General features: G+C 40.9%; 1 protein-coding gene across 1 annotated transcript in view; it reads right to left on the reverse strand.

Moving 5' to 3' along the window:
• The window catches only part of SPATA13 (spermatogenesis associated 13), a 118,347-nt gene that overhangs the window by 77,316 nt on the left and 14,097 nt on the right, over window positions 1-26,934 (reverse strand). Inside the window, exon 2 of the mRNA XM_012558438.2 lies at window positions 452-805. Coding sequence (XP_012413892.1) covers window positions 452-805 — 354 coding nt within the window. The remainder of the gene's footprint in view (window positions 1-451; window positions 806-26,934) is intronic.

Consider the following 26,934-nt stretch of genomic DNA (forward strand, 5'->3'; position numbering starts at 1 on the left):
AAAATGATTTTTTTTTAGAATTATTTCCTATCTCCTAAAGAAAAATATATTTCTTCTTATCTTTCCATTTTATCAGTGGATGATATACATTCTTTTTCAAGAATTTCTTCTTTCAGGAAACTCACTATGCCCTGCTACCTTCCTCTTGTTAAAAATCTCAGGTTATTTAAAAACAAGCAGCAAACTAGTTTCACGTGTTTTTTTTTGCGACGCCAGGAATGAAAGTTAGTAAAGTTAGTGGGTTAGCACCCATCCAAAGGTCGGGTGGTTAGTTTTAATCATGCATGTTTTCACATAAAGTCAGGAAGCAAAGGCTGAGAGTCAACAGTAGCATACTGGAGGAAGACAGAGGGAAGGAAAGGCAGCATCCCGCTGAGTGTGCTGCAGGAGAACAAAGGCCAGGACCCTCAAGGATTTTCGCTGGCTTTGGTGGAAGCACACCGGATCTTACTTGAGTTAGAAGAGTCTCTATCTCCTCTGCCGGGTTGTTCCCATAGAAGCTGACGCCACCTATCACGGAAATAGGCCTTCTTCTCCGGCTTCCTTTAGGGCAGTCCATGGGAGCAGCATCAGTGGGCACCATGCCCGGCTGGTGTTCACCGTCCACAAAGTCCATTTTCTGGGTGTCCACAGCAACGGAGTCTTCAGGGATAGACAGACTTCGGCTTGCTGACTGGCCATAGTCCGAGAGGGGTCTGGGTCGTGACCTTTTCCCAGAACCCCATCTCCTCCTCGGGATCCTCTGTGCCTCTGCCCTTTCTTCATCCTGTGCTGAGGCTCTCCGCCAGTGCTCATCAGTAATCACCTTTTCAAACGTGAACAAGTTAGATGAGCTTAAATATCCAGGAGCGTATTAAACAAGCACAAACTACGCATCCCCTCCCACCTTCTCGGCCCTTCCTCAAGGCATTCTTGGTTTACTAGCCTATTAAAAAAGAAAGTTATCTGTGTAACAGAAAGTGAAGACACAATTAAAACATGGATTAAAATAAGCAAATCTAACCTTCATTTGACATGAATTAGAAACCACGATTTAAACTGTTGTTTGTTGGCCAATGAAGACCTACGACAAGAGACATTAAGAAAAGGAGCACCACTGTTAATTAAATAAGCTGTGGCAGGCATCTCCCAAAATATCCATAACAATAGCCTGGGGAAAAGCCGGACTGCCAGTAGAAGAAACGAATGTGTAATGCTATTCACACTGCTACTATCAGGCCATTTTCTCCCAATAATGTGAGCTACTTAAAAATAGAAGGTGCTGTAAGAAGATTAAGTTCAGTTCTTGCTAAGGCTGTGGGGCTCCAGGGAGTGGGGTGATGGGTATCGGTCAAAGAACTAGGTCAGGCGAGCTGTGTGATCTTGGACAAGTCACAAGCAACCTTTCCGGATCTCAGGTTCCAGACTAGACAATCACACAGCTCTCAAGAGTCTATGATTCTAAATTGGTAACACCTTCTCATTTTTCAAATCACTTTTCCAGAGGCAACAACATAATGTACTGGGGGCGGGGGAGGGAAGTGGGACATGAGCTTTGGAACTGGCTCTGCCAAATCCAGCTCTGCCACTTGCTAGCTTTGTAAACTCCTGCAAGTTACTTAACCCTCAGTCTCTGGTTCTGCAATTGTTATGGGGATAATAGGTCCCTGTGAGGATGAAATGAGACAAGGGTGAGATAGCCCTTATCAGCTGTTGTTAATGATTGCTCTTAAAAAGCTATGCCACAGAATAACCATAGCCAGGAATAACCCTCTATCTCAGCAGGCAAGACACGGCTGTTACAGAGATAAAGCCGGGACGGTGCAAGGGGGGAGGAGGGGAAGTCTGTGGCATGCTATCCACAGCATGCTTGTGAGCCAGCGCTAGGTGACTTCACTTCTTCCACTTCTATCAATGGTTTTTAAAACCAAGACAAAAAAGGCTGTCAGGGCAAGGGCATAGGGAGAAAAAGTTATTCCTGCACAGGTGAACACAAATAAAAGCTAACCGCAATTCTACTTGAAGTATTTACACAGTTCCATCAAATACTTAAAAGGAGAAAGCACTCCCTCTAAAAGGTACAAGGAGTCTCTGGGTGGTGCAAAAGGTTAATGCACTCAGCTGCTCACTGAAAGACTGGAAGTTCAAGTCTACCCAAAGGCTCCTTGGAAGAAAGGCCTGGCAATCTGTTTCTGGAAAATCAGTCATAGAAATTAAGGTTGGAGTATGTGAGTAGGGCAGGGCTGCAGGGGCGCTGCCTCGAGTCAGGTGCACCAGGCAGGCGGAGGAGCAAGCATGGGAGGCTCATCAAGCTGAAAACATGGGCCCCCCAGGCAGCCCTGCTCCACCCACCCAGGGCTACAGGGGCTGGGCATGGCGAAAGGAAACAGAGGTGGCCCAAGAAGCCTTGCTCTTGACAATTAGTAGCAACAGAGACTTGAAATGGCAAGTCTCCTAATTTCCAGTCAGATATGCCTCGAAGTTCACAAGATCACATCTCATGAAGAATGTGATGAAGTGCCAAGGATGCACGAAGGTATTTACAGGTATTCTACTAAAACCCCTTTGTCTGTCAAATCAGGGAAACTCAGACCTAGAAAAGTTCAGTGACTTGCCCAGTGTCACACAGCCGATTAGTGGCAACAGGGACATTGAAATGCGGCTCTCGTAATTTCCAGTCCAGAAGGTTTTCCACTATACCATGTCACCTCTGCTGAAAAGAAAGCAGTGCACGAATCCTACCAAACTCCACCTACCCTGCTTTTTACCAACTCTCACTGCCTTGAACTCTAAAATTCAAACCCCCATCAAGGGAACATAGGAAAGAAATCACAGAAAAGTTCACATAATTTTCTGCATTACATCTAAAAAACAGACTATAATGGATAGTTTAAGTAAACTGCTAAATCAAATGGCACACACAACTTAAGTAAACAGTAAGAACAAAACCATTTATATTATGACCCGGGGATAAAAAAGATGCAGAAATGATATGCTAGAAAAGAGAAGTACAACCAAATTACAGGCAAGGAGTAGTCTAACTGCTCACGTATCCACATGCATTCTGTGATTGCTTACTTGTTTGTTTCCACACTTCAGCAACATGCAGCCTGCCTTTCCTCACTGAAGCTGAAAATAAGGAAATGGGTTTAGGAAAACAAGAAGTTGTTGCAGTTCTTCAGGTGACAAATCCCCTGAGCATGAAAATACGCTGCAGGAAATGGTCTAAAATGGGTAAAGCTAGGTGTGCTCATGGCAAGGAAATGATACAAGGAGGGGATGCAGCACGGACAGGATTACTCCCTTCCACACATTAGGCCTCAGTTGTCAGCTATTGTTCCCGCACAGGTGAACACAAATAAAAACTGCAATTCAACTTAAAAGTATTTACGTATACTGTTCTATCAAAATAGACTGAAGGAGAAAGCACCAGCTCTAAAAGGTACAAGGAGTCCCTGGGTGTTGCAAAGGGTTAACATGCTTGGCTGCTAACTGAAGGGTTGGAGGCTCGAGTCCACCCAGAGATGCCTCAAAAGAAAGGCCTGGCGATCTATTTCTGGAAAATCAGCCATTGAAAATCCTATGGAGCACATTTCTCTGACACACATGGGGTGGCCATGAGTCAGAACTGACTCCACGGCAACTTTTTTTTTTTTTTAAATAAACAAGCACACACCAACAAACAACCCTCTCCAACAACACCAACAGCCTACCTCAGAATGTGCTACGGGTAGTGGCTGGCCACACACACACTGAAGGAATAAGCAGGTGATAGCATCCATGTTTTCTAAAGATTTGTTTTTGCCTTTAAAACACTACAAGCAAGGAGGGATATGCTTCTAGGCCAGGTTCTTTCACAATCTGGCAGTCTAAGCTTCAGATAAATTCAGGGCTCTATACGCCTGAATAACCAATTCACGCCCGAGTCATAAACTCTTGTAAACAGACTTTTCTGTGGAGTGCCCTTTTAACTCTGCCTTCTCACTATTAGTTTTAAAAAACTTTCCCTAGTCAGTGGTTTTCCTTCTTATACAAGATACCTTTCTTTACAAAAGTAAAAGCCAAGACAGATCTGTTACCTCCTTTTTGAAACCACAGTAAAAGAAAATTATTAATGGGGGGGGAGTAAAAGGTTCCCACAAAACAATTTGATTTCACAATACCCATTCAAAAGCCTGACCTAAAGTTAAGTATATGGGGTCAAACATCATGGTAATTCAGAAAAAATTACAGGCAAGGAAAACTAAAGACACTTTAATGAAGATTTGGAAAAAAATTAGAGACTTCACTCCAAAGGAGCTAAAAGGTATCCTGAAGAGGCATACTAATACAACAAGCAAACGTCCCAGATTTTCCCCAGGAAACCAGAATCCTGCACACCATAGAGAATTCAGGTACAGTGACAGAGCTGGAGGTCAGAAGGGAAAACATCCTGACAATGAATGATGTAGAGTACTGGGGAGAAATTAAAACTAAATTTTGGAATGCTGACTCCATGCCAGACTTGTCCCAGGCACATGGATTACCTTAGTCAAGCTTCACAACCACTCTTTGAGTAAGTACTACTGGCCGTATTTACACTGGGTTGAAAACAGATAAAATTACTTGCTCAAGTTAATACAGCAAGTAAGGGGAAGAGCCCATTTTACAGCCTGATCTAATTTCAAAATCTCGGTCCTCCCTCTCTGCAATACTGCATCCTTGGTGTGCATTTCTACAGGAGACTTCCAGTACCAGGTGTGGTGGAGTCAACTCCAACTCATGGCGACCACATGTGTGTCAGAGTAGAACTGTGCTCCACAGGGTTTTCAGTGTCTGAGTTTTTGGAAGTAGAACGATGGACCTTTCTTTCAAGGTGCCTACAGGTGAATTCGAACCACCAACTTTTTGGTTAGCAGCAAGAGTGTTAACCATCTGCACCACCCAGGGACTCTATAGCTGGAGAAGAAGGCTAGACTTCATAGATCCTTTAGAAGTGGAACTTCTTGGAGGGAGCGCATAGTGTGTGGGGAGAGGAGAGCAAGTGACAGTCATCAGAAGCTTAGAACCTTTATGGGACACTGGAACCTCTTAGAAAAACTGAGGAAACCTATAGACCCCTTCTCATAATCGCATTTTTAAATGCAGAAAAGAAAAGAGATATGGTTTCCAATTAAAGGAAAAGCTATGAAAGCCAGAACCTGTCTAAGGCAGAAACCTGTCAGAGAAGGAAAACTCAAATATTTTCCACTAATAGAGAGCAACAGAAAAGTGGTAAGACTGCACCCTGTCAAAGGTGGAAAACTTGCAAGACTCAGAAACACAAGGCAACCCATCGAGTTTCAGCTCTCACAGGTCTCACTGTATTTTGAAATATAATTATCAAAATATTAAAATATTGCGATGTAGTAATACATGTGATTCTTTACTAACACATGAATTCACACAACTAGTGATAGGTCTAACAACCAGTATTGCTTTGAAGTACTGATAAGTGATGTTTCAAGACATCAGCAAAAACTGTACTGTGATGTGAAAAATATCTGTGATTTCTATTGGTGACAACATCACAAGTACTGCTAAAATTGCTACGGTTCGATGCCTACATTCATAATTGAAAGAACTGCTAAATTTTGGCTAGTGGTTAGGAAAGATAAAAATAAAAATTTCTCACTCCTTGATTTCTGTTAATGTAGTCATTGGATGAACCTCCTCAGATCTTAGATTAAAACCCCCAGGTTAGATAATATCGCTTAAAAGTAGCCTATGTAGGGGGAGGCAGAGCCAACATGGCACTACAGACAGAAGCACCATGCCATCCCTCTGCAGCAAAGACCCGAAAAACTAAGTAAAACAGATACAAACATCCATCCTGGAACCCTACATGTCAAATGAAGGATAAAGAATTCAACCAAGCACTGAATGGAATAAGAAATGGACACAGAACAGAGAACAAGGAGAGCTATGGACTGGAGGTCCCCTACCAGCTAACATGACACAAACTCACCATCTTGGACCTCAGCCACCAAGCACAGTGGACAGAGAGCACAGGAAGGCAACTTCACAGAGCTCCCAAAAGGAGACAGAGCACCCACTCCACACATCACATCCTCTCTCTTCCCTCTTGCCTATCTGCACCACGTGCCTAGTGCTGCACCCCTAAGGAGCACAGGTGCAGATCACCAGACCTGCCCTGCACTGCCCCCTGGGCCCACCCTTTTGGCTCCAGTACATGCCACAAACAACCCATCCCCGCCTCTCCCCTTCTGCTGGACCTGCCCTGCTGCGCCATAGCTGAGCAACCGGTCCTGCCAACCTGAAAAATGTGATGAGAAGTATTGAGTTGACAAATGAGCAAGCAACAAAGCATGCACAGCCTGTACGCACAGACATAACTAAATAAAACAAAAAAGTAGAATTAAAAAAACAAATCTACAATCAATAAATGAAGAAAATAATTCCTGAATGTCCTGAAGACAGCAGACAATATCAAAACATATAAAAAACAGGACAAGATGGCTCTAGAAAGTGACCAAAACAAAACACCAGATGACCTTCCGGTAGAAGAAAAAGCACTGGAACCATCTGATAGGGAATTCAAAACTCTAACAGTCAGGGCTCTCCAAGAAATGAAGGAAAATGCAGACAAAAATAAGAAAAAAATAGACAAAATCAGGGAAAACAGACAAAACAATGGAAGAACTCAGGAAAACACTATAGCTCAATGAAACAAAATATCAAAATAAACAAACAACTAGAAATCATACAAAAACAGCAATTAGAAATCCAAAAGATAAACAACAAGATTTCAGAAATAGTGCAATAGAAGGTTTTAGGAGTAAATTTTAAACAATGGGAGACAAATCCATGGACACCACTTTGCATTGAGGAAAAATCAGAGAAAAGAATGAAGAAAAATGAAGAAGCCCTGAGAACCATGTGGGATACAATAAAAAGCAAAAATCTGCATGTGATCAGAGTTCCAGAACAGGGGGATAAAACAGAAAACACAGAGAGGATTGATGAATATTTCCTGACATAAAACTTCCCTAATATCATGAAGGATGAAAAGCTGATCATCCAAGAAGCTCAACTAACCCCATATAGGATAGACCCCAAGAGAAAATCACCAAGACATATCATAATCACATTCACTAAAACCAAAGACAAAGAAAGAATCCTGAGAGCAGCTTGAGAAAAATGAAGTCACAAACAAAGGCGAAACAATAAGACTAAGCTCTGATTATTCAGCAGAAACCATGCAGGCAAGAAGGCAATGGGATGACATATATAAAACCTTGAAAGAAAAAACTGCCAACCAAGAATAATATATCCTGCAAAACTCTCTTTCAAATATGATGGCAAAATTAGAACATTTTCAGATAAACAGAAATTAAGGGAGTATGTAAAAACCAAAACAAACTTACAAGAATTATTAAAGGGAGTCCTCTGGTTAGAGAACCAGTAACATCAAACAACAATCTCAATCTAGTATGCAAGACAGCATCAGCTAGATTTCAACTTAGGCAATGAACTCTCAAGGACAAAACAAAATTGAAAGATTTACAACAAGGAACCAGAGAGGTCAATCTGTAAATGACAACAATGTCAGAACAATAAAAGAGGGAATAAACGGTGTAGGTATAGAACTTTCAAACGGAGAGGAAGTCAAGACGATACCAAGTAATAAAAGGCTGCTTCAAACTTAGGAAGATAGGGGTAAATTTCAAGGTAACCACAAAGAAAGTTAGAAAACCTACTCATCAAAATGAAGAAGGAAAACTTAAAGTCTCAGTAAACACAAAACCTATAAAAATGAAAGAAATGAAAAAAATACACAAAAGGAATTCAGGACAAGACTGTAAGAGAAATAAAGAAAACATCAGCACAAAAAAAAGCACTACAAAATGACAGTAATAAACTCACACCTATTAATAATCACACTTAACATAAACGGCTTAAATGTACCCATAAAGAGACAAGAGTGACAGAACAGATCTAAAAAAAAAAGGACTCATCAAAATACTGCCTACAAGAGACACAACTTAGGAACAAAGACATAAATATATTAAAAATCAAAGGATGGAAAAAATATATATCAAGCAAACAGCAACCAAAAAAGAGCAGGACTGGCAATACTAATCTCAGATAAAATGGACTTTAAAACAAAATCCACCATAAAAGACAAGGAAGGACATTATATAATGATTAAAGGGACAATCCACCATGAGGACATAACCATAATAAATATCTACGCACCCAATGACACGGCTCCAAAATACATAAAACAAACAAACTCTAACAACACCGAACAAAAGAAATTGACAGTTCCACAATAATAGTGGGAGACTTCAACACACCACTCTTGGTAAAGGACAGAACATCCAGAAAAAAACTCAACAAAGATACAGAAGAACTAAAGGCCAAAATCAACCAACTTGACCTCACAGACATACACAGAACACTCTACCCAACAGCAGCAAAGTACACGTTCTTCTCCAAAACACATGGAATGTTCCCTAGAATAGACCACATCTTAGGCCACAAAGCAACTCCCAACAAAATCCAAAACGTTGAAATAATACAAAGGATCTTCTCTAATCACAACATCATCAAAGTAGAAATTAACAACAGGAAGAGCAAGGAAAAAAAAATCAAATACATGGAAGCTGAGTAACACCCTGCTTAAAAAACCACCAGGTAATAGAAGAAATCAAATACTGAAACAAAAAAAATTCCTAGAATCAAACAAGAATGAAAACACATCATATCAAAATCTTTGGAATACAGCAAAGGCAGTCCTCAGATAACAATTTATAGCAATAGATGCACACATCAAAAAAGAAGAAAGGGACGAAATCAAAACATTAGCTACACAACTTGAACAAATAGAAAGAGAACAGCAAAAGACGCCCATGGCCACAAGAAGAAAGGAAATAATAAAGATCAGGCCAGAAATATATGAAATATAAAAATAGAAAGAAGCAACAAAATCAAAAGTTGGTTTTTTGAAAGGATCAACAAAATTGACAAACCACTGGCCAAAGTGAAAAAAGGAAAACAGGAGAGGATGCAAATAACCCAAATAATACATGAAACGGGGGACATCACAACAGACACAACTGAAATAAAAAGGATCATTAACAGAGTACTATGAAAAACTATACTCCAACAAATTTGAAAACCTAGAGGAAATGGGCAAATTTCTAGAAACACACTACTTATCTAAACTAACACAAACTGAAGTCAAAAATCTGAACAGACACGTAACAAGAGAAGAGATTGAAAAGGTAATAATAATAATAAAAAAAACTCCCAACAACAACAAAAAAGCCCTGGCCCAGATGGGAGAATTCTACTAAACATTCAGTGAAGAGCCTGCACCAGTACTACTCAAACTATTTCAGAGCATAGAAAACGAAGGCATACTTCTGAATTCATTCTATGAAGCCAGCATGACCCTGATAGCCTTTATTTTTAGAAACAAGTAGGTGGAACAATCTTTCTCTCTCCAAGGCTGATTTTTGCTTTTGTAGCCCCAGTGGAGGCGTCCTAGTGGTGCAGTGGTTGAGCACTCAGCTGCTAATCAAAAGGTAAGCAGTTCGAACCCACCAGCCACTCCGCGAGAGAAAGATATGGCAGTCTGCTTCCGTAAAGATTACAGCCTTGGAAACCCTATAGGGCACTTCTACTCTGTCCTGCAGGGCCGCTATGAGTCAGAATCAACTCGATGGCCCACAACAACAATAAAAAGTCCTAATGGGGAAAAAATTTATCCGAGTATATAGTACTATATACCAGAAATGGACCTACAACCCAAGTTTTCTGATTCTCCATCCCCCTCTTTCCACTGGTTCCTGTATCTTTTCCTAAATCAGCTGGGTTAGCTAAGGAACAAACCTTCTGATGGGAGGGACTATTTTAAGAGCAAAATTGACCATGCAAGGAGAAGAAGAGATGGGGGCCTCTGACAAAGTTCTGAAATAAGTAAATGGCAACATCCCCTCGGTCTGACTGAGTAAAAAACAAAACAAAAAAACCACTGCCAAGAGCCGATTCCAGCTCATGGTGCCCCGTGTGTTACAAAGTAGAACTGTACTCCATAGGGCCTTCTTGGCTGTAATCTTTATGGAAGCAGATTGCCAGGGCTTTCTTCCGTGGCACCACTGGGTGGGTTCAAACCACCAACCTTTAGGTTAAAAGTTGAGCACAAACTGCTTTTACCACCCAGGGACCTTAACTGAGTGAAGAACACCTTAGAAACGTGGATATCCAGGGCTGGCTCAGCTCCACCCCGTCCCAATTTCCTCTAGCTCAGGGACCATCCTGGGTAAGAGATAGACATTTTCATTAAGTTTTCCCTCTCATTCCCCTGCCTTTGATTTAGACTTGGCCTGGGTCTGAACAGGGCCTGAGCAAGAAACAGACCCAGCATGTTATGGGAAGTACAAATGTGGTTTGCTGGGTTATTCTTTTCCAAGGCTTATAGGGGAAAGTAAATATTAACATTGCATCATGTTCTTTAAAATGATATAAAGATATAAGAATCTTTCATGATTATTGAAATTATAACAGCAAATGAAATGACAAATGACTAACCATAGCTTTTCTAATTATTACAAAATGGGACTACATACATATTAGCAATGTTAATGTAACTGTTAAGACCCTCCCCTCCTCCCCCCTAACATCTAGGTCAACTGGCATAACAAAGTTTATTAAGAAAATGTTCTACATCCCACTTTGCTAAGTGGAGTCTGGGGTCTTAAAAGCTTGCGAGGGGCCATCTAAGATGCATCAATTGGTCCCAACCCACCTGGAGCAAAGGAGAATGAAGAACACCAATGACACAAGGAAAATATTAGCCCAAGAGACAAAAGGGCCACATAAACCAGAGACTCCATCAGCCTGAGACCAGAAGAACTAAATGGTGCCCAGCTACCACGAATGACTGCCCTGACAGGGAACACAACAGAGAGTCCCTGACGGAGCAGGAGAAAAGTAGGGTGCAGAACTCAAATTCACATAAAAAGACCAGACTGAGACTGCAGGAACCCTCAAAGCTACGGCCCCGGGACAATCTGTTAACCCAGAACTAAAACCATTCCTGAAGCCCAGTCTTCAGACAAAGATTAGACTGGACTATAAAACGTAATATTCGTGAAGAGTATGCTTCTTAGTTCAAGCAGATACAGAAAACCAAATTGGTGGCTCTTGTCCAGAAACAGGATGAGAAGGCAGAAAGGGACAGGAGCTGGTTGGATGGACACAGGAAACCCAGGGTGGAAAGGGGGAGGGGGCTGTCACATTACAGGGATTGCAACAACCTGTGTATAAATTTTTGCATGAGAAATTAACTTAAGCTGTAAACTTTCACCTAAAGCACGCACGCACAAAAAAAGACCTCCCCCCTCCACCTGAAGGGGAAAAAACAAACAAAAAATAAAGTACTATAATCCAGAAAGCTGCAGCCTTGTCTCTTAGGTTCAGGGAGCAGTTAGGTCATTCGTCAAAAGTTTTTGAATGATTCGTGTTTCTTATTACTATGAAGTAAAGGGGAGTTAAGTGGAGACACTTCAATTGTCCTTGCATGTGTAAAACTATTGATAAAATATGCTAAGAACACAGTTGGTGTTTTGACAAGATCTATGGCCTTGTAACATGTTTTATAGGCTGATTAGTAATTTGTTAAAAATGCAAATATCGAAGCTCAAGGAGAACACTTAATACTCTTAGCCCAGCTCCATGAACATAAAGAAATTTAATGTCACTATGAAAGTTTTAAGCACTACTGAAGACTTAGAATTGATAAATTCAGTATAGCTGAGTTCATTTTTACTTTGTTTACAATAAAGGAATGAACTCCACATGACATCTGATAAACTGCATACTGACTACCTTTGACCTTGTCTGGCTCCCATCACCCATCTGCGTTACACCGCTGCAGGGAAGTTCTCCTGGGAAGTTCCTACTGACATTGATCCCAGGAAGCTGAAAATCTTTGGCTGATCAGTTTTCCTCCCCCAGCCTTCTTAATAGCCACCACCCATCTGTCAGTCTGTTGTACTGCGGTGGCTTGTGCGTTGCTGTGATGCTGGAAGCTATGCTACCGGTATTTCAAATACTAGCAGGGTCACCCATGGTGGACAGGTTTCAGTGGCACTTCCAGACTAAGACAGACTACTAGGAAGAAGGACCTGGCGATCTACTTGTGAAAAAAATGATCAGTGAAAACCTTACAGATCTCAACAGAATATTGTCCAATATACTGCTGGGAGAAGAGCCCCCTAGGTTGGAAGGCACTCAAAATTCACGGTGGCGACAACAATGAACTCAAGCATGCTGGTAATCATGAGGATGGTGCAGGACCAGGAAGTGTTTTGTTCTGTTGTACATGGGATTACCATGAGTCAGAGCCAACTCCTGGCAACTGACAACAGCAACAAGCCTTCTTAATAATCACTGGCAACAATTCAGTTTTCTGGGTTTAAACTATAAAACTCAAGACTATCCTACCATCTCAAGTGTGGTTAAATTTCAAAATCAACAAGCACAATGCTGAGTTGACACCCAGGTAGAGAAAATAATACAATGGTAGGTTGCAATTTTATGCTTGGACTTATTAAGAGTAAAAAGACAGTTTAAAATGTACATAATTACTACACATTAAAATGTATTTTATTTCTGAAACATATGCTGAAGAATAGAGGTCTACACAAAACTTTTTTCAATTTAAAAAAAAAGCATGATTTTGTAAAAAATAAATTTACTTTCCTCTTTTGAAATTAAGCTAACTGAGGACTACTAAATAATTTCAAATCAATAACCATGTTTTAGATCTAAATATGCCAGGAACCCACTGTTTTTCTTTCTTTGTATTTTCATGCACCCATGCCCCTACTCGCCCCTACCCCAAACCCTTCTGAAATTGGTGTTTATTTCTTAGTGCTTGTTTTGACTTTTATTGTACAGAGAGGGCAAAAGGAATAGCGAGGAGAGAAGAAAGGAGAAGAATGAAAGGCAGCAGAACAAGGCTCAGGCTTACTTTCTAGTGGAAGGAGATTGAGAAGAGTGCCTCTATTTTCAACCTAACAAGAGTCTCAAGTCAGGGTTAAGAGCAAGCAAACATTCAAATCAACAATGCCAAATGTCTTCTAGAATCAAGAAAACCAAGGGTTCCTGGATTAGAATCCAGAATAACTTTTCAGGAACCATCTTTCCCCCCAAGTTGCTTTTTTATTTTAGTTAAGAACATCCAATATACCCAGTCATCGCATTCCATACACTCTTAACTCTTCCCTCCTTCTCCCAGTCCACAGCTAGAGAGTCCCCATGTTCAGTCTATTACTTAAGCTCAGAAGAAATTTGATCTCCTCGCACACTCAGGTCAAGCCCTCATCATTTCTCACAAAACTATTTGTGATTGTTTCCAAACTAGCTTCTCTGTCTCCAATCCATTCTCCACCCACTACCCAAAAGACTGGTGTTTATTTCTTAACTTGCAGTTACCTAGAACACAACCTGCGGCCATTCAAAACCTAATCCAATATGCCCTTCCAGCTCTATCTTGTGATACAAATTCTGCCGCAGCCACACTGAATGACTCACTACTGTCCACATATATACCTGATGCAATTTTAAGTCATGCAAATGCTGTTTCCTCTAGGACACCTTTCTGCCCCTTGACCTGGAAACTACTGTCCTTCAAAATTCAGTTTAAATATCACTTCTTCGATGAAAACTGCATAAACTCCCCGGCTCACTCAGTAGCTCCTTTCTATTAAAAAGTGACAATATTTATAGTATTTATTTATCTGAGTCTCTCACTAAAGCAACTATTTACAAATCTTTTCAAACTATCCAATACTATCTTTCCACACACATCTGTCAGTTCGTCATACTGTGGTGGCTTGCACGTTGCTGTGATACTGAAGCTATGCCACCAGTATTTCAAAAACCAGCAGGGTCACCCATGGTGGACAGGTTTCAGCAGAGTTTCCAGACTAAGACAGACTAGGAAGAAGGACCTGGTGGTCCTTCTGAAAAACCTGGCCAGTGAAAACCCTGTGAATAGCAGCAGAACACTGTCTGATACAGTGCTAGAAGATGAGCCCCTCAGGTTGGAAGGCACTCAAAACACAACTGGGGAAAAGCTGTCTCCTCAAAGTAGAAATGACTTCAATGACGTGCATGGAGTCAAGCTTTCGGAACTTTCATTTGCTGAGATGGCACCACTCAAATTGAGAAGAAACAGCTAAAAACATCCATTAATAATCAGAACATAGTATATGAAGTATGAACCCAGGAAAATTGGAACTTGTCAAAAATGAAATGGACTGCATAAAGTTCAATATCGTAGGCATTAGTGAGCTGAAATGGACTGGTATTGACCATTCTGAATCGGACAATCATGTGGCCTATTATGCCAAGAATGACAAATCAAAGAGAAATGGCATCACATTCATCATCAAAAAGAACATTTCAAGATCCATCCTGAAGTACAATGCTGTCAGAGGTAGGATAATATCCATATGCCTACAGGGAAGGCCAGTTAACACTATTATTTAAGTTTAAGCACAACCACTAAGGCCAAACATGAAGGCACTGAAGATTTTTAACAACTTCTACAGTCTGAAATTGATCAAACGTGTAATAAAGACACCTTGATAATTACTGGTGATTGGAATGTGAAAGTTAGAAACAAAAAGGTGGCTCAGTAGTTGGAAAATATGGTCATGGTGACAGAAATGACACCAGAGATCACATGATAGAATTTTGCAAGACCAATGATTTCTTCATTGCAAACACCTTTTATCAACAACATAAAAGGCGACTATACACATGGACCTTGCTCGATAGAATACACAGGAATCAAACAGACTACATCTGTGGAAAGAGACGATGGAGAAGCTCAATATTATCAGTTAGAACAAGGCCAGAGGCTGACCGCAGAACAGACTGTCAATTGCTCTTATGCAAGTTCAAGTTGAAGCCGAAGAAAATTAAGTCCACAAGGGCCAAAGTATGACCTTCAGTATATCCCACCTGAATTTAGAGACCCTCTCAAGAACAGATTTGACGTCTTGAACACTAATGACCAAAGACCAGATGAGTTGTGGAATGACATCAAGGACATCATACATGAAGAATGCAAAAAGTCATTAAAAAGATAAGAAAGAAAGAAAAGAACAAAATGGATGTCAGAAGAGACTCTAAAACTTGATCTTGAATGTAGAGTAGCTAAAGCGAAAGGAAGAAATGATGAAGTAAAAGAGAGAAACAGAAGATTTCAAAGGGCTGCTCAAGAAGACAAAGTAAAGTATTATAATGAAAAGTGTAAAGATCTGGAGTTATAAAACCAAAAGGGAAGAACATGCTCAGCATTTCTCAAACTGAAAGAACTGAAGAAAAAATTCAAGGCTTGAGTTCCAATACTGAAGGATTCTACGGGGGAAATACTGAATGACACAGGAAGCATCAAAAGAAGATGGAAGGAACACAAAGTCACTGTACCAAAAAGAACTGGTTGACATTCAGCCATTTCAGGAGGTAGCATATGATCAATAACCGATGGTAGTGAAGGAAAAAATCCAAGCTGCATGAAAGACAATGGCAAAAAACAAGGTTCCAGGAATTGATGGAATACCAATTGAGGTGTTTCAACAAATGGATGCAGTGATGAAGGTGCTCACCCATCTTCTGTTAAGAAATTTGGAAGACAGCTTTCTGGCCAACTGACTGGAAGAGATCTATATTTGTGCCCATTCCAAAGAAAGGTGATCCAACAGAATGCAAAAATTATAGAACAATATCATTAATATCACACACAAGTAAAATTTTGTTGAAAATCATTCAAAAGCAGCTGCAGCAGTACATCGACACGGAACTGCCAGAAGTTCAAGCTGGATTCAGAAGCAGTTGTGAAACGATGGATATCACTGCTGATGTCAGATGGATCTTGGCTGAAAGCAGAGAATACCAGAAAGATGTTTACCTGTGTTTTACCGACTATGCAAAGACACTCGACTGTGTGGATCGTTACAAACTATGGATAACACTGCAAAGAATGGGAATTACAGAACATTTAATCGTGCTCATGAGGAACCTGTGCACAGACCAACAGGCAGTTGTTCGAACAGAACAGGGTGATACTGCGTGGTTTAAAGTCAGGAAAGGTGTCTGTCAGGGTTGCATCCTTTCACCATACTTATTCGATTTGTATGTTAAGCAAATAATCCAAGAAGGTGGACTACTTGAAGAAGAACTCAGCATCAGGATGGGTGGAAGACTCATTAACAACCTGCATTATGCAGATGACACAACCTTGCTTCCTGCAAGTGAAGAGTACTTGAAGCACTTACTGATGAACATCAAAGACTACAGCCTTCAGTATGGATTACACCTAAACACAAAGAAAACAAAAATCCTCACAACTGGACCAATAAACAACATCAAGATAAATGGAGAAAAGACTGAAGTCGTCAAGGATTTCATTTTACTCGGATCCACAATCAACGCCTATGGAAGAAACAGGCAAGAAATCAAACAATGTATTGCATTGGGAAAATCTGCTACAAAAGACCTCTTTCCAAGTGTTAAAAAAACAAAGACATCACTTTAAGGATTAAGGTACGCCTGATCCAACCCACTGTATTTTCAATCGCCTTATATGCATGTGAAAGCTGGACAATAAGTATGGAAGACTGAAGAAGAATTGATGCCTCTGAATTATGGTGTTGGCGAAGAATACTGAATATACCATGGACTGCCAGAAGAACGAACAAATCTGTCTTGGAAGAAATACAGCCAGAATGCTCCCTGGAAGCAAGGATGGCAAGACTTCATCTCACATACTTTGGACATGTTATTGGGAGGGACCAGTCTCTACAGAAGGACATCATGCTTGGTAAAGAAGACAGTCAGCGAAAAAGAGGAAGACCCTCAACGAGATGGATCGATATAGTGGCTACAACAATGAGCTCAAGCATAACAATTATGAGGATGACACAGGACTGGGCAGTGTTTCGTTCTGTTGTACATGGGGTTGCTATGAGTCAGAACTGACTCGAGGGTACCTAACAACAACAACAATACTATCTTTAAGTCTCCAGAGTCTATAATAATAATAATTAAAAAATAAAATCAGTTATTGTTTAAACGATTCCAACTCATGGAGACCCTATGTGTGTCAGAGAAGAACTGCTCCATAGGTTTTCAATGGCTGATTTTTCAAAGCAGATCATCAGGCCTTTCTTTCAAGGTGCCTGTGGGTGGACTTAAATCTCCAACCTTTCAGTTAGCAGCCATGCACATTAACCATTTGCACCACCCAGGGACTCTAGAGTCTATAATGCAAACCCAAACCAAACCCACTGACATCAAGTCGATTAGAGGACTCATAGCGACCCTACAGTGTAGAGTAGAATTGCCCCATGGGATTTCCAAGGTTGTAATCTTTACAGAGCAGACTGCCTCTCCTTTCTCCTGTAAAGTGGCTGGCTGGTGGGTTCCAACCACTGACCTTTTGGTTAGCTACCAAGTGCTTAATTACTGTGCCTTCAGAGCTTCTGGAGACTATAATAGTGCCTGAGAAATGGGCAGTCAAAATGCTTCTTGAATGGGTAAACAGATACATGGGTGAGTTGACGGATGGATAAATGAGCAAATAAATGGACACTTCTGGAAGGCAAGAAAGCTGTTCTCACTCTACATGGATCAGGAAATAAACCTTATCATTCTATGTCTCTGTCTTAGTCATCTAGTACTACTGTAACAGAAATACCATAAGTGGATGGCTTTAACAAAGAGAAATTTATTTCTCATAGTCTAGTAGCTAGAAGTCCAAATTCAGGGTGTCAGCTCCAGGGGAAGGCTTTCGCTCTCTGTCAGCTCTGGAGGAAGGTCCTTGTTGTCAATCTCCCCCTGATCAAAGAGTTTCTCAGGTGCAGGGACCCTGGGGCCAAAGGACGCACTCTGCTACAGGTGCTGCTTTCTTAGTGGTATGAGGTCCCAACTCACTGCTTGCTTCTCTTTCCTTTTATCTCTTGTAAGATAAAAGGTGGTGCAGGCCACCCTTCAGAGAAACTCCCTTTACACTGGATCAGGGATGTGACCTTAGGAATGGTGTTACAATCCCACCCTAACCCTCTTTAACATAAAGTTACATACAGCCATAAAAGTAGAAATCAACAACGGAAAAAGCAAGGAAAAAAAATCAAACACATGGAAACTGAACAACGTCTTGCTCAAAAACTACTGTGTTACAGAAAAAATTAAGGATGGAATAAAGAAATTCATAGAATCAAATGAGAATGAAAACACATCCTACCAAAGTCTTTGGGATACAGCAAAAGCAGTGCTCAGAGGTCAGTTTATAGCAATAAATGCACACATCCAAAAAGAAGAAAGGGTCAAAATCAAAACAGTAATTCTACAACTCAAACAAATAGAAAGAGAGCAGCAAAAGAAGCCCTTGGGCATGAGAAGAAAGCAATATTAAAAATCAGAGCAGAATTAAATGAAACAGACAATAGAAAAACAACTGAAAGAGTTAACAAGACCAAAAGCTGGTTCTTTGAAAAGATCAACAAAATCGGTAAACCATTCACCAAAATGACAAGAGAAACACGAGAGGAAGCAAATAACCTGAATAAGAAATGAGATGGGCACACACACTACAAGACCCAACTGAAATTAAAAGAATCCTAACAGAATACTATGAAATATTATACTCTAACAAATTTGAAAACCTAGAGGATATGGACAAATTTCTAGAAACACACTACCTACCTAAACTAACACGAACAGAGGTAGAACAACTAAATAAACCCATAACAAAAGAAGAGATTGAAAAGATAATTTAAAACCTCCCAACAAAAAAAAGCCCTGGCCCCGACGGTTTCACTGGAGAATTCTACCAAACTTTCAGAGAAGAGTTAACAGCACTTCTACTAAATGTATTTCAGAGCATGGAGAAGGATACAATACTCCCAAACTCACTCCACAAAGCCAGCATAACCCTGATACCAAAACCAGGTAAAGACACCACAAAAAAAGAAAATTACAGACCAATATCCCTCATGAACATAGACACATAAAATCCTCAACAAAATTCTAGCCAATAGAATTCAACAACATATCAAAAAAATAATTCACCACGACCAAGTAGGATTCATACGAGGTATGCTGGGATGGTCCAACGTTAGAAAAACAATCAATGTAATCCATCACATAAATAAAACAAAAGACAAGAACCATGTGATCTTATTAATCGATGAAGAAAAGGCATTTAACAAAGTCCAACATCCATTCATGACAAAAACTCTCAGCAAAACAGGAATAGAAGGGAAATTCTTTAATATAATTAAGGGCATTTATATAAAGCCAAAAGCCAACATCATCCTAAATGGAGAGAGTCTGAAAGCATTCCCCTGATTTTAGAAGCTATTATATCGTCACGGTAATCAAAACAGTCTGGTACTGGTACAACAACAGATACATAGACCAATGGAAGAGAATTGAGAATCCAGACGTAAATTCATCCACCTATGAGCAGCTGATATTTGAAAAAGGCCCAAAGTCTGTTAACTGGGGAAAAGACAGTCTCTTTAACAGATGGTGCTGGCATAACTGGATATCCATCCGCAAAAAAATCAAATAAGACCCATACCTCACACCATGCACAAAAACTAACTCAAAATGGATCAAAGACCTAAATATAAAATCTAAAACAATAAAATAGGCACAATACTATGAGCCCTAATACATGGCATAAACAGAACAGAAACCATAAGTAACAATGCATAAGCACCAGAAGAGAGACTAAATAACTGGGAGCTCGTAAAAATCAAACACTTATGCTCATCAAAAGACTTCCACAAAAGAGTCAAAAGACAACCTACAGACTGGGAAAAAATTTTTGGCTACGACAAATCCGATCAGCATCTAATCTCTAAAATCTACAAGATACTGCAAAACATCAACAACAAAAAGACAAATAACCCAATTAAAAAATGGGCAAAGGATATGAACAGGCACTTCATCAAAGAAGACATCTGGGCAGCTAACAGATATATGAGGAAATACTCAGGATCATTAGCCATTAGATAAACCCACATCAAAACTACAATAAGATACCATCTCACCCCAACAAGGCTAGCATTAATCCAAAAGACACAAAATAATAAATGCTGGAGAGGCTGTGGAGAGACTGGGACACTTACACACTGCTGGTGGGATTGTAAAATGGTACAACCACTTTGGAAACTGATTTGGCGCTTCCTTAAAAAGCTAGAAATAGAAGTACCACACGATCCAACAATCCCACTCCTTGGAATATATCCTAGAGAAATAAGAGTTGTCACACAGATACATGCACACCCATGTTCACTGCAGCACTGTTCACAATAGCAAAAACATGGAAACAACCTAGGTGCCCATCAACAGACGAATGGATAAAAAACTATAGTATATTTACACAATGGAATACTATGCAATGATAAAGAACGATGAATCCGTGAAACACCTCATAACATGGATGAATCTGGAAGACATTATGCTGAGTGAAATTAGTCAGTCTCAAAAGGACAAATATTATATGAGAGCACAATCATTTAAGAACTCAAGAAAAGGTTTAAACACAGAAGAAAACATTCTTTGATGGTAAAGAGGGAGGGGAGGGAGGGTGAGGGTTATTGACTAACTAGATAGTAGACAAGAATTATCTTAGGTGAAGGGAAGGACAACACACAATACAGGGGAAGTCAGCACAACTGGACTAAACCAAAAGCTAAGGCGTTTCCTGAGTACAACCAAACACTTTGAGGGACACAGTAGCAGGGGCAGGGGTCTGGGGACCATGGTTTCAGGGGACATATAGGTCAACTGGTGTAACCAAGTTTATTAAGAAAATGTTCTGCATCCCATTTTGGTGAGTGGCGTCTCGGGTCTTAAAAGCTTGCCGGTGGCCATCTAAGATGCATCAATTGGTCCCAACCCACCTGGAGTAAAGGAGCATGAAGAACACTAAAGACAGAAGGAAAATATTAGCCCAAGAGAAAGAAAGGGACACATAAACCAGAGACTCTATCAGCCTGAGACCAGAACTAGACAGTGCCTGGCAACCACCAATGACCACCCTGACAGGGAATACAACAGAGAGTCCCTGATGGAGCCGGAGAAAAGTGTGGTGCATCAAATTCATGTAAAAAGACCAGACTTTATGGTCTGACTCAGACTGGAGGGACCCTGGAAGACTTGGCCCCCGGACTCTCTGTTAGCCCAGAACTGAAACCATTCCTGAAGCCCACTCTTCAGACATAGATTAGACTGGACTATAAGACATAAAGTGATATTCGTGAAGAGAGTGCTTCTTAGCTCAAGTGGATACATGAGACTAAATGGTCAGCTCCTGTCCAGAGGCGAGATGGAAGGCAAAAAGGGACAGGAGCTGTATGAATGGACAAGGGAAATCCAGGGTGGAAAGGAGGAGTGTGCTGTCACATTATACGGAGAGCAAGTAGGGTCATATAACAATGTGTGTATAAATTTTTGTATGAGAAACTAACTTTGAACTGTAAACTTCCCGTTACAGTACAATTAAAAAAAAAAAAAGACTTCACCAATAAAGTGAAAAGACAAGTTACCAATGGGGAGAATAGCTTCAGAAACCATATACTTGACAAGAATCTAATAACCAAAATACCTGAACAAGCAGTTTACGAAAGAGGATATTCATATGGGCACCAAACACAAGAAAAGATGCTCAACATCATTAGCCATTAGGGAAATGCAAATCAGAACCACAAGGAGATACCACCTCAGTCTCATCAGAGTGGCAACAATCAAAAAAACAGAAAACAACAATTGTCAGGAAGGTTGCAGAGAAACTGGAACCTTCATCCATTGCTGGTAGGAATGTAAAATGGTGCAGCCACTGTGGAAAAGATTTTGATGGTTCCTAAAAAAGCTGAACACAGAACTGCCATATGACTCAGCCATCCCAATCCTAGGTATATACCCAGAAGAAGTGAAGGCAAGAATGCAAACAGAAACCTGTACACCCATGTTCATTGCAGCACTATTCACGATAGCAAAAAAAATAGACAACCTAAATGCCCATGAACAGATGAATAAATAAACCACCAAGATGTGGTATTCTACACAATGGAATATTATTCAGCCATAAAAAGAAATGAAATCCTGATGCATGCCACAGCACGGATAAACCTTGAAAATATTTTGTTGAGCGAAATAAGTCAGTGGCAAAAGGACAAATACTGCATGATCTCACCTCTATGAAATAAGCAAATATATACAGACCAAGGATTATTAATGGTTACCAAGAGTGGGAGGGTGGGGGAAGTAGGAGAAGTTTTTCTCTGGGGGTCAGTGAATTTATGTAAATGGTGGTGTCATATTTTGGAAAAGGACAGCGATAATGGTGGCACAATATGACAATGTAATCAATATTACTTAATTGTAAATGTGGAAGTTATTGCATTGTCAATCGTTCTGGTACGTACATTTTCACCACCAAAAAACTGGGCGGTGCAGTGGCTTCCAACAATGTTGCAGTCACAAACTCCTGCATAAGGAAACTATAAAATCCTAAAACATTCGAGTGTCTGAGTAAACTGAGGCTCAGAAATGTAAAAGGATTCTGCACAAGGTCCCATCATGTTAGTGGAAAGGCTCAAATAATAACATCACTTAAGCCCTAGTCCATTGTTTTTGTGGCTTGTTAGACGGGTAGCATCCCAGCATAACAGTACCCACCCAGTTGTCCAGGCATCTTTGACTTCTCTCTCCCCATAAACAATGAAATGCCAAATAAAAACATAAAAACTGCTAAATAATTTTAGAAGCCAATCTCTTCTCTCCATTTCTATAACCTTAGTATAGCACTCACCACCTGTGTACTAGACAACTATGTCACTTAGCAGATCCACCTCCATCCTAACCCTCTCCACACAGCTGACTCAGCTAAACTCCACCCACACAAGTCCAACTCTGCCGTCCCTGCTTAACGACCCTCAGTGATCTGCAGGATAAAGTCCAAACTTCACAGGTCCAAGCAAGGACCTTCCTGATTATGATTGACCTATCTTTCCAGCTGTATATCCTACTTCTCCACCCATCCATGCTGTATAAAAGTTACGATGAACACTTTGCAAATGACCCATCTTGCTGGACACTTCCTATATGCATGCCCTGTGCTTAGTGCTCTACCTATATACCCTCATTTAATCTTCACAACAGCCCTATGGGAGAGTACTCTTCTTACCCCTATTTACAGATGAGGAAAATGAGGCTTAGCAAACGTAGACAACTTGCTGTTCCACCTGTAAGAGGCAGAGCTGAGATGCAAATCCAGCACTGGCTGGCTCTCTGCCTATGGCTCCTCTCCATGCTCTTCAAGGGCCCCGGAAGGCCTTGATGCCCATCAACTGCTGCCCACCTGTCCCCTTACTCTAACTTCAAGACCCTGCTCAACTGTCCCTGCCCCAATTCTGCCTCTCCTCACCCAGAATATTTTAATAATTCCCTGTTTGGCACACCCACACCACATTGCACATTCCTCATTAGGAGCACTTAACCCACGGTTTGGCACACCCACAGCATGTTGCACATTCCTCATTAGGAGCACTTAACCCACAGCAGCATCATCATCTGCAGACATTCCAATCTACCAATTAGACTGTGGACCTTTGAGAATAAGGACAGTTTTTGTTTTTGTTTTTAATCTTTCTTTTCCTTTATCTGGCATATAAACAATCAGTTGCCATTCAATTCTGATTCATGGTGATCCCATGTGTGTCAGAGTAGAAATATGCTCCACTGGATTTTCACGGCTGATTTTTTGGAAATATATCACCAGGCCTTTATTCCGAGGCACCTCTGGGTGGACTCAAACCTCCAACCTTCTGGAAGCAGCCAAGTGCATTAACTGTTTGCATCACCTGGGGACTCCATCTGGCATATAGCAGGTCGATTAAAAAAAAAAAAAAATTGAAACTGTGAACCCTTGAGAATAAGGACAGTTGCGGGGGCAGTTTCTGTTTTTTAAATCTTTCTTTTTTCTTATCTGGAAACCCTGGTGGCGTAGTGGTTAAAGAGTTCGGCTGCTAACCAAAAGGCTGGCAGTTCAAATCCACCAGGTACTCCTTGGAAACCCTATGGGGAAGTTCTACTCTGTCCTGTAGGGTCTCTATGAGTCGGAATCGACTCAATGGCAACAGGTTTGGTTTTTTCCTCTTATCTGGCATGTAACAAATCAGTTGGTGTTCTTTTCACCCACTATTCGTTATAGGGCTACACCTAATCATTGTCTTACACCTTGTAGGTGCTCAACAAATTTGGTTCCGTATATTATTGAATAAATGTATAAACATTAGGTAATGTTGTAAGCCAGCTCTCATGCAATTTTTCTTTCAAATTAATGTGAAGCCCAACTAATTGTCTGAAGAATTCTGCAACGCTCCTTGAGACTATAACATAGTAGCATGCCAAAAAGAAGTTTTGGAAAACACAGATCTTAATTTGCTCATATCTTAAAAAGTCAGGTCAAGCTAAAATGGAAAAAATCATCTTAATGTTATCCTGATACAAAGTCAAACACACTACAAGAAAACTACAGACCAATATCCCTTATGAATAATCTTTAACAAAACACTAAAAAAAAAAAAAAAACCAAACCCGTTACCGTTGAGTTGATTCCAACTCACAGCAACCCTATCTGACAGGGTAGAATTGCCCAGTAAGAGTTCCAGGGAGCAGCTGGTAGATTCAATCTTTTGATTAGTTGCTGTAGCTCTTAACTATTGCACCACCAAAATATTATCACAAAGAAAATTCAATAGCATACTAAAGGATTATAAACCATGATCAACTGGAATTTATCCTGGAATGTAAGAGTAGTTCAACATAAGAAAATTAATCAAAGTAATACACCACATCAATATAACAAAGGAAAAGAACCACATGATCACCTCAATCAACGAAGAAAAAGCATTTGAAAAAATCCAACATCCTTTCATGATGAAAACACTCCACAAACTAGAACAGAAAGAAAATTCATCAGTGTAATAAAGGGCATTTATGAAAAACCTACAGCTAATAGCACACTCAATGGAGCAAGACAGAGTTTTCCCCTCAAGATCACAAACAAGGAGGTGGGGGCAAGATGGCGGAGTAGTCAGATGCTTCCGGTAGTCCCTCTCACAACAAAGACACGAAAAAACAAGTGAATCAATTATATGTGACAATCTAGGAGCCCTGAATATCAAAGGCAAAGTTGAGAAATCGGACTGAGTGGCACAGGGAGGAGGAGGTGGTTCAGAAGCAGCGAGGAGCTGCCAGACCTGACCCAGCAGTAGCTGGAGCCCTTCAGCCCGGAGCAGCTCGTACTTCGCAGTGAGGCAAGCAGTGGCACATGGGAGGCGTTTTCCACACCAGGAGAGACCCAGCAGCAGAGAGTCTACTCACCCATCCAGAACCAGTGAGACGCAGTCATCAATTGGCGAAAGATAAGTACTTGTGTCTGGCCTACCGCACAGATCAAAAACAACCCGCTTAGGGGGAAACCTCTCTCTCATTTGCCTCCCCGCTCCCTGCTCTGCACTGGGTCCAGGACGGCTTACAGTGATTGTCAAGTCCCCTGTGCCAGAAGTAGGACCCGTCACGCACACTGAGCCATTCTCCCGGCCTTGGAGAGTGAACAAATTAACAAATGGGAAAAAATAAACTGCCAGCCCCCCTAAGCCAGGAATTCAGGGTAGGCGCAGCTCCTTTGCCTAGGCACAGGCATGAGGGATCCACGGACTTTGAGTGCCTTTCCACCCGTATAGACTTGTGTGGGCCCACTTCAACAGCATAGACCCTCATTACCCCAATACAACAGGGTATATACCTGAAGTCTAACTTCAACTGTTTCAGCTGTGAAATGGTAGGTTTGTGACATTTGACACTGCTCTGCCCATTAAGCAGGGTCTTCAACTACCCACATCAGGGGCCTGAGAACTGGTGGCTCCACCCATGCCACCTACTCACCTGCGACATGGGCCCAAGAATAAGAGGTGCCCCCCTCCCAGCCCTTACAGCCAACGCACTGGGTGCTCACAGTCCAGCCGCAAAATCCACCCATCTACGCGCTCTAGGGAACAGGGACACGTTATTTTCCTGGACACTCCGGTGGCTATCAGCCCCCTGCCTTGCTCAGCATGTGTCCCCCTGATGCAGCAGCTGGATGCCTGTGCCTACACCAATCACCCATTCCGGTCTAGAAATGTAGGTGACAGCCTGCACCACACACTTGGTGGCTGACTACCTGGACACCTGAGCTGAATCCATACAGGAGGAGTGGGTGGACTACTGGGCTCACATACTTACTGGCAGGTCTGGCCACCGCCTGGTAGGACAGTGAAGCTTTAGGGGCACCGGTGATTGGGCTAGCTCACACGAGTAGCCTATTTGGGCATATCAAAACAAAACAAAACAAGTAGCTAAGACACAGTAAGCAAACATAAAATAAATAAATAATTTATTGATTGTTCAGAGACAACAGTCAAAATTAAATCACATAAAGAGGCAGAACACAATGGCTTCAGCAAGTCCCCAAAATGAAGATTCCAGAAATTTTCCGGAGGAATAAAATTTCTTGGAATTACCAGAGGCAGAATACAAAAGATTAATATACAGAACTCTTCAAGAAATTAGGAAGGAAATTAATCAAAAGAAAGAACATGTAATAGAGGTAATTAAAAAGATTATAGACGAGCATAATGACAAATTTAACAGGCTGCAAGAATCCACAGAGAGACAGCAATCAGAAATCCAGAAGAGTAACAAGAAAATTTCAGAATTAGACAACTCAGTAGAAACTCAGAGGAGCAGAACTGAGACGATGGAAGTCAGAATTAGTGAGATTGAAGATAAAGTACTCGACACCAACTTATTTGAGGAAAAATCAGATAAAAG

This window comes from Trichechus manatus, unplaced genomic scaffold, assembly GCF_000243295.1.
Source record: "Trichechus manatus latirostris isolate Lorelei unplaced genomic scaffold, TriManLat1.0 scaffold00168, whole genome shotgun sequence".
NCBI lineage: Eukaryota > Metazoa > Chordata > Mammalia > Sirenia > Trichechidae > Trichechus > Trichechus manatus.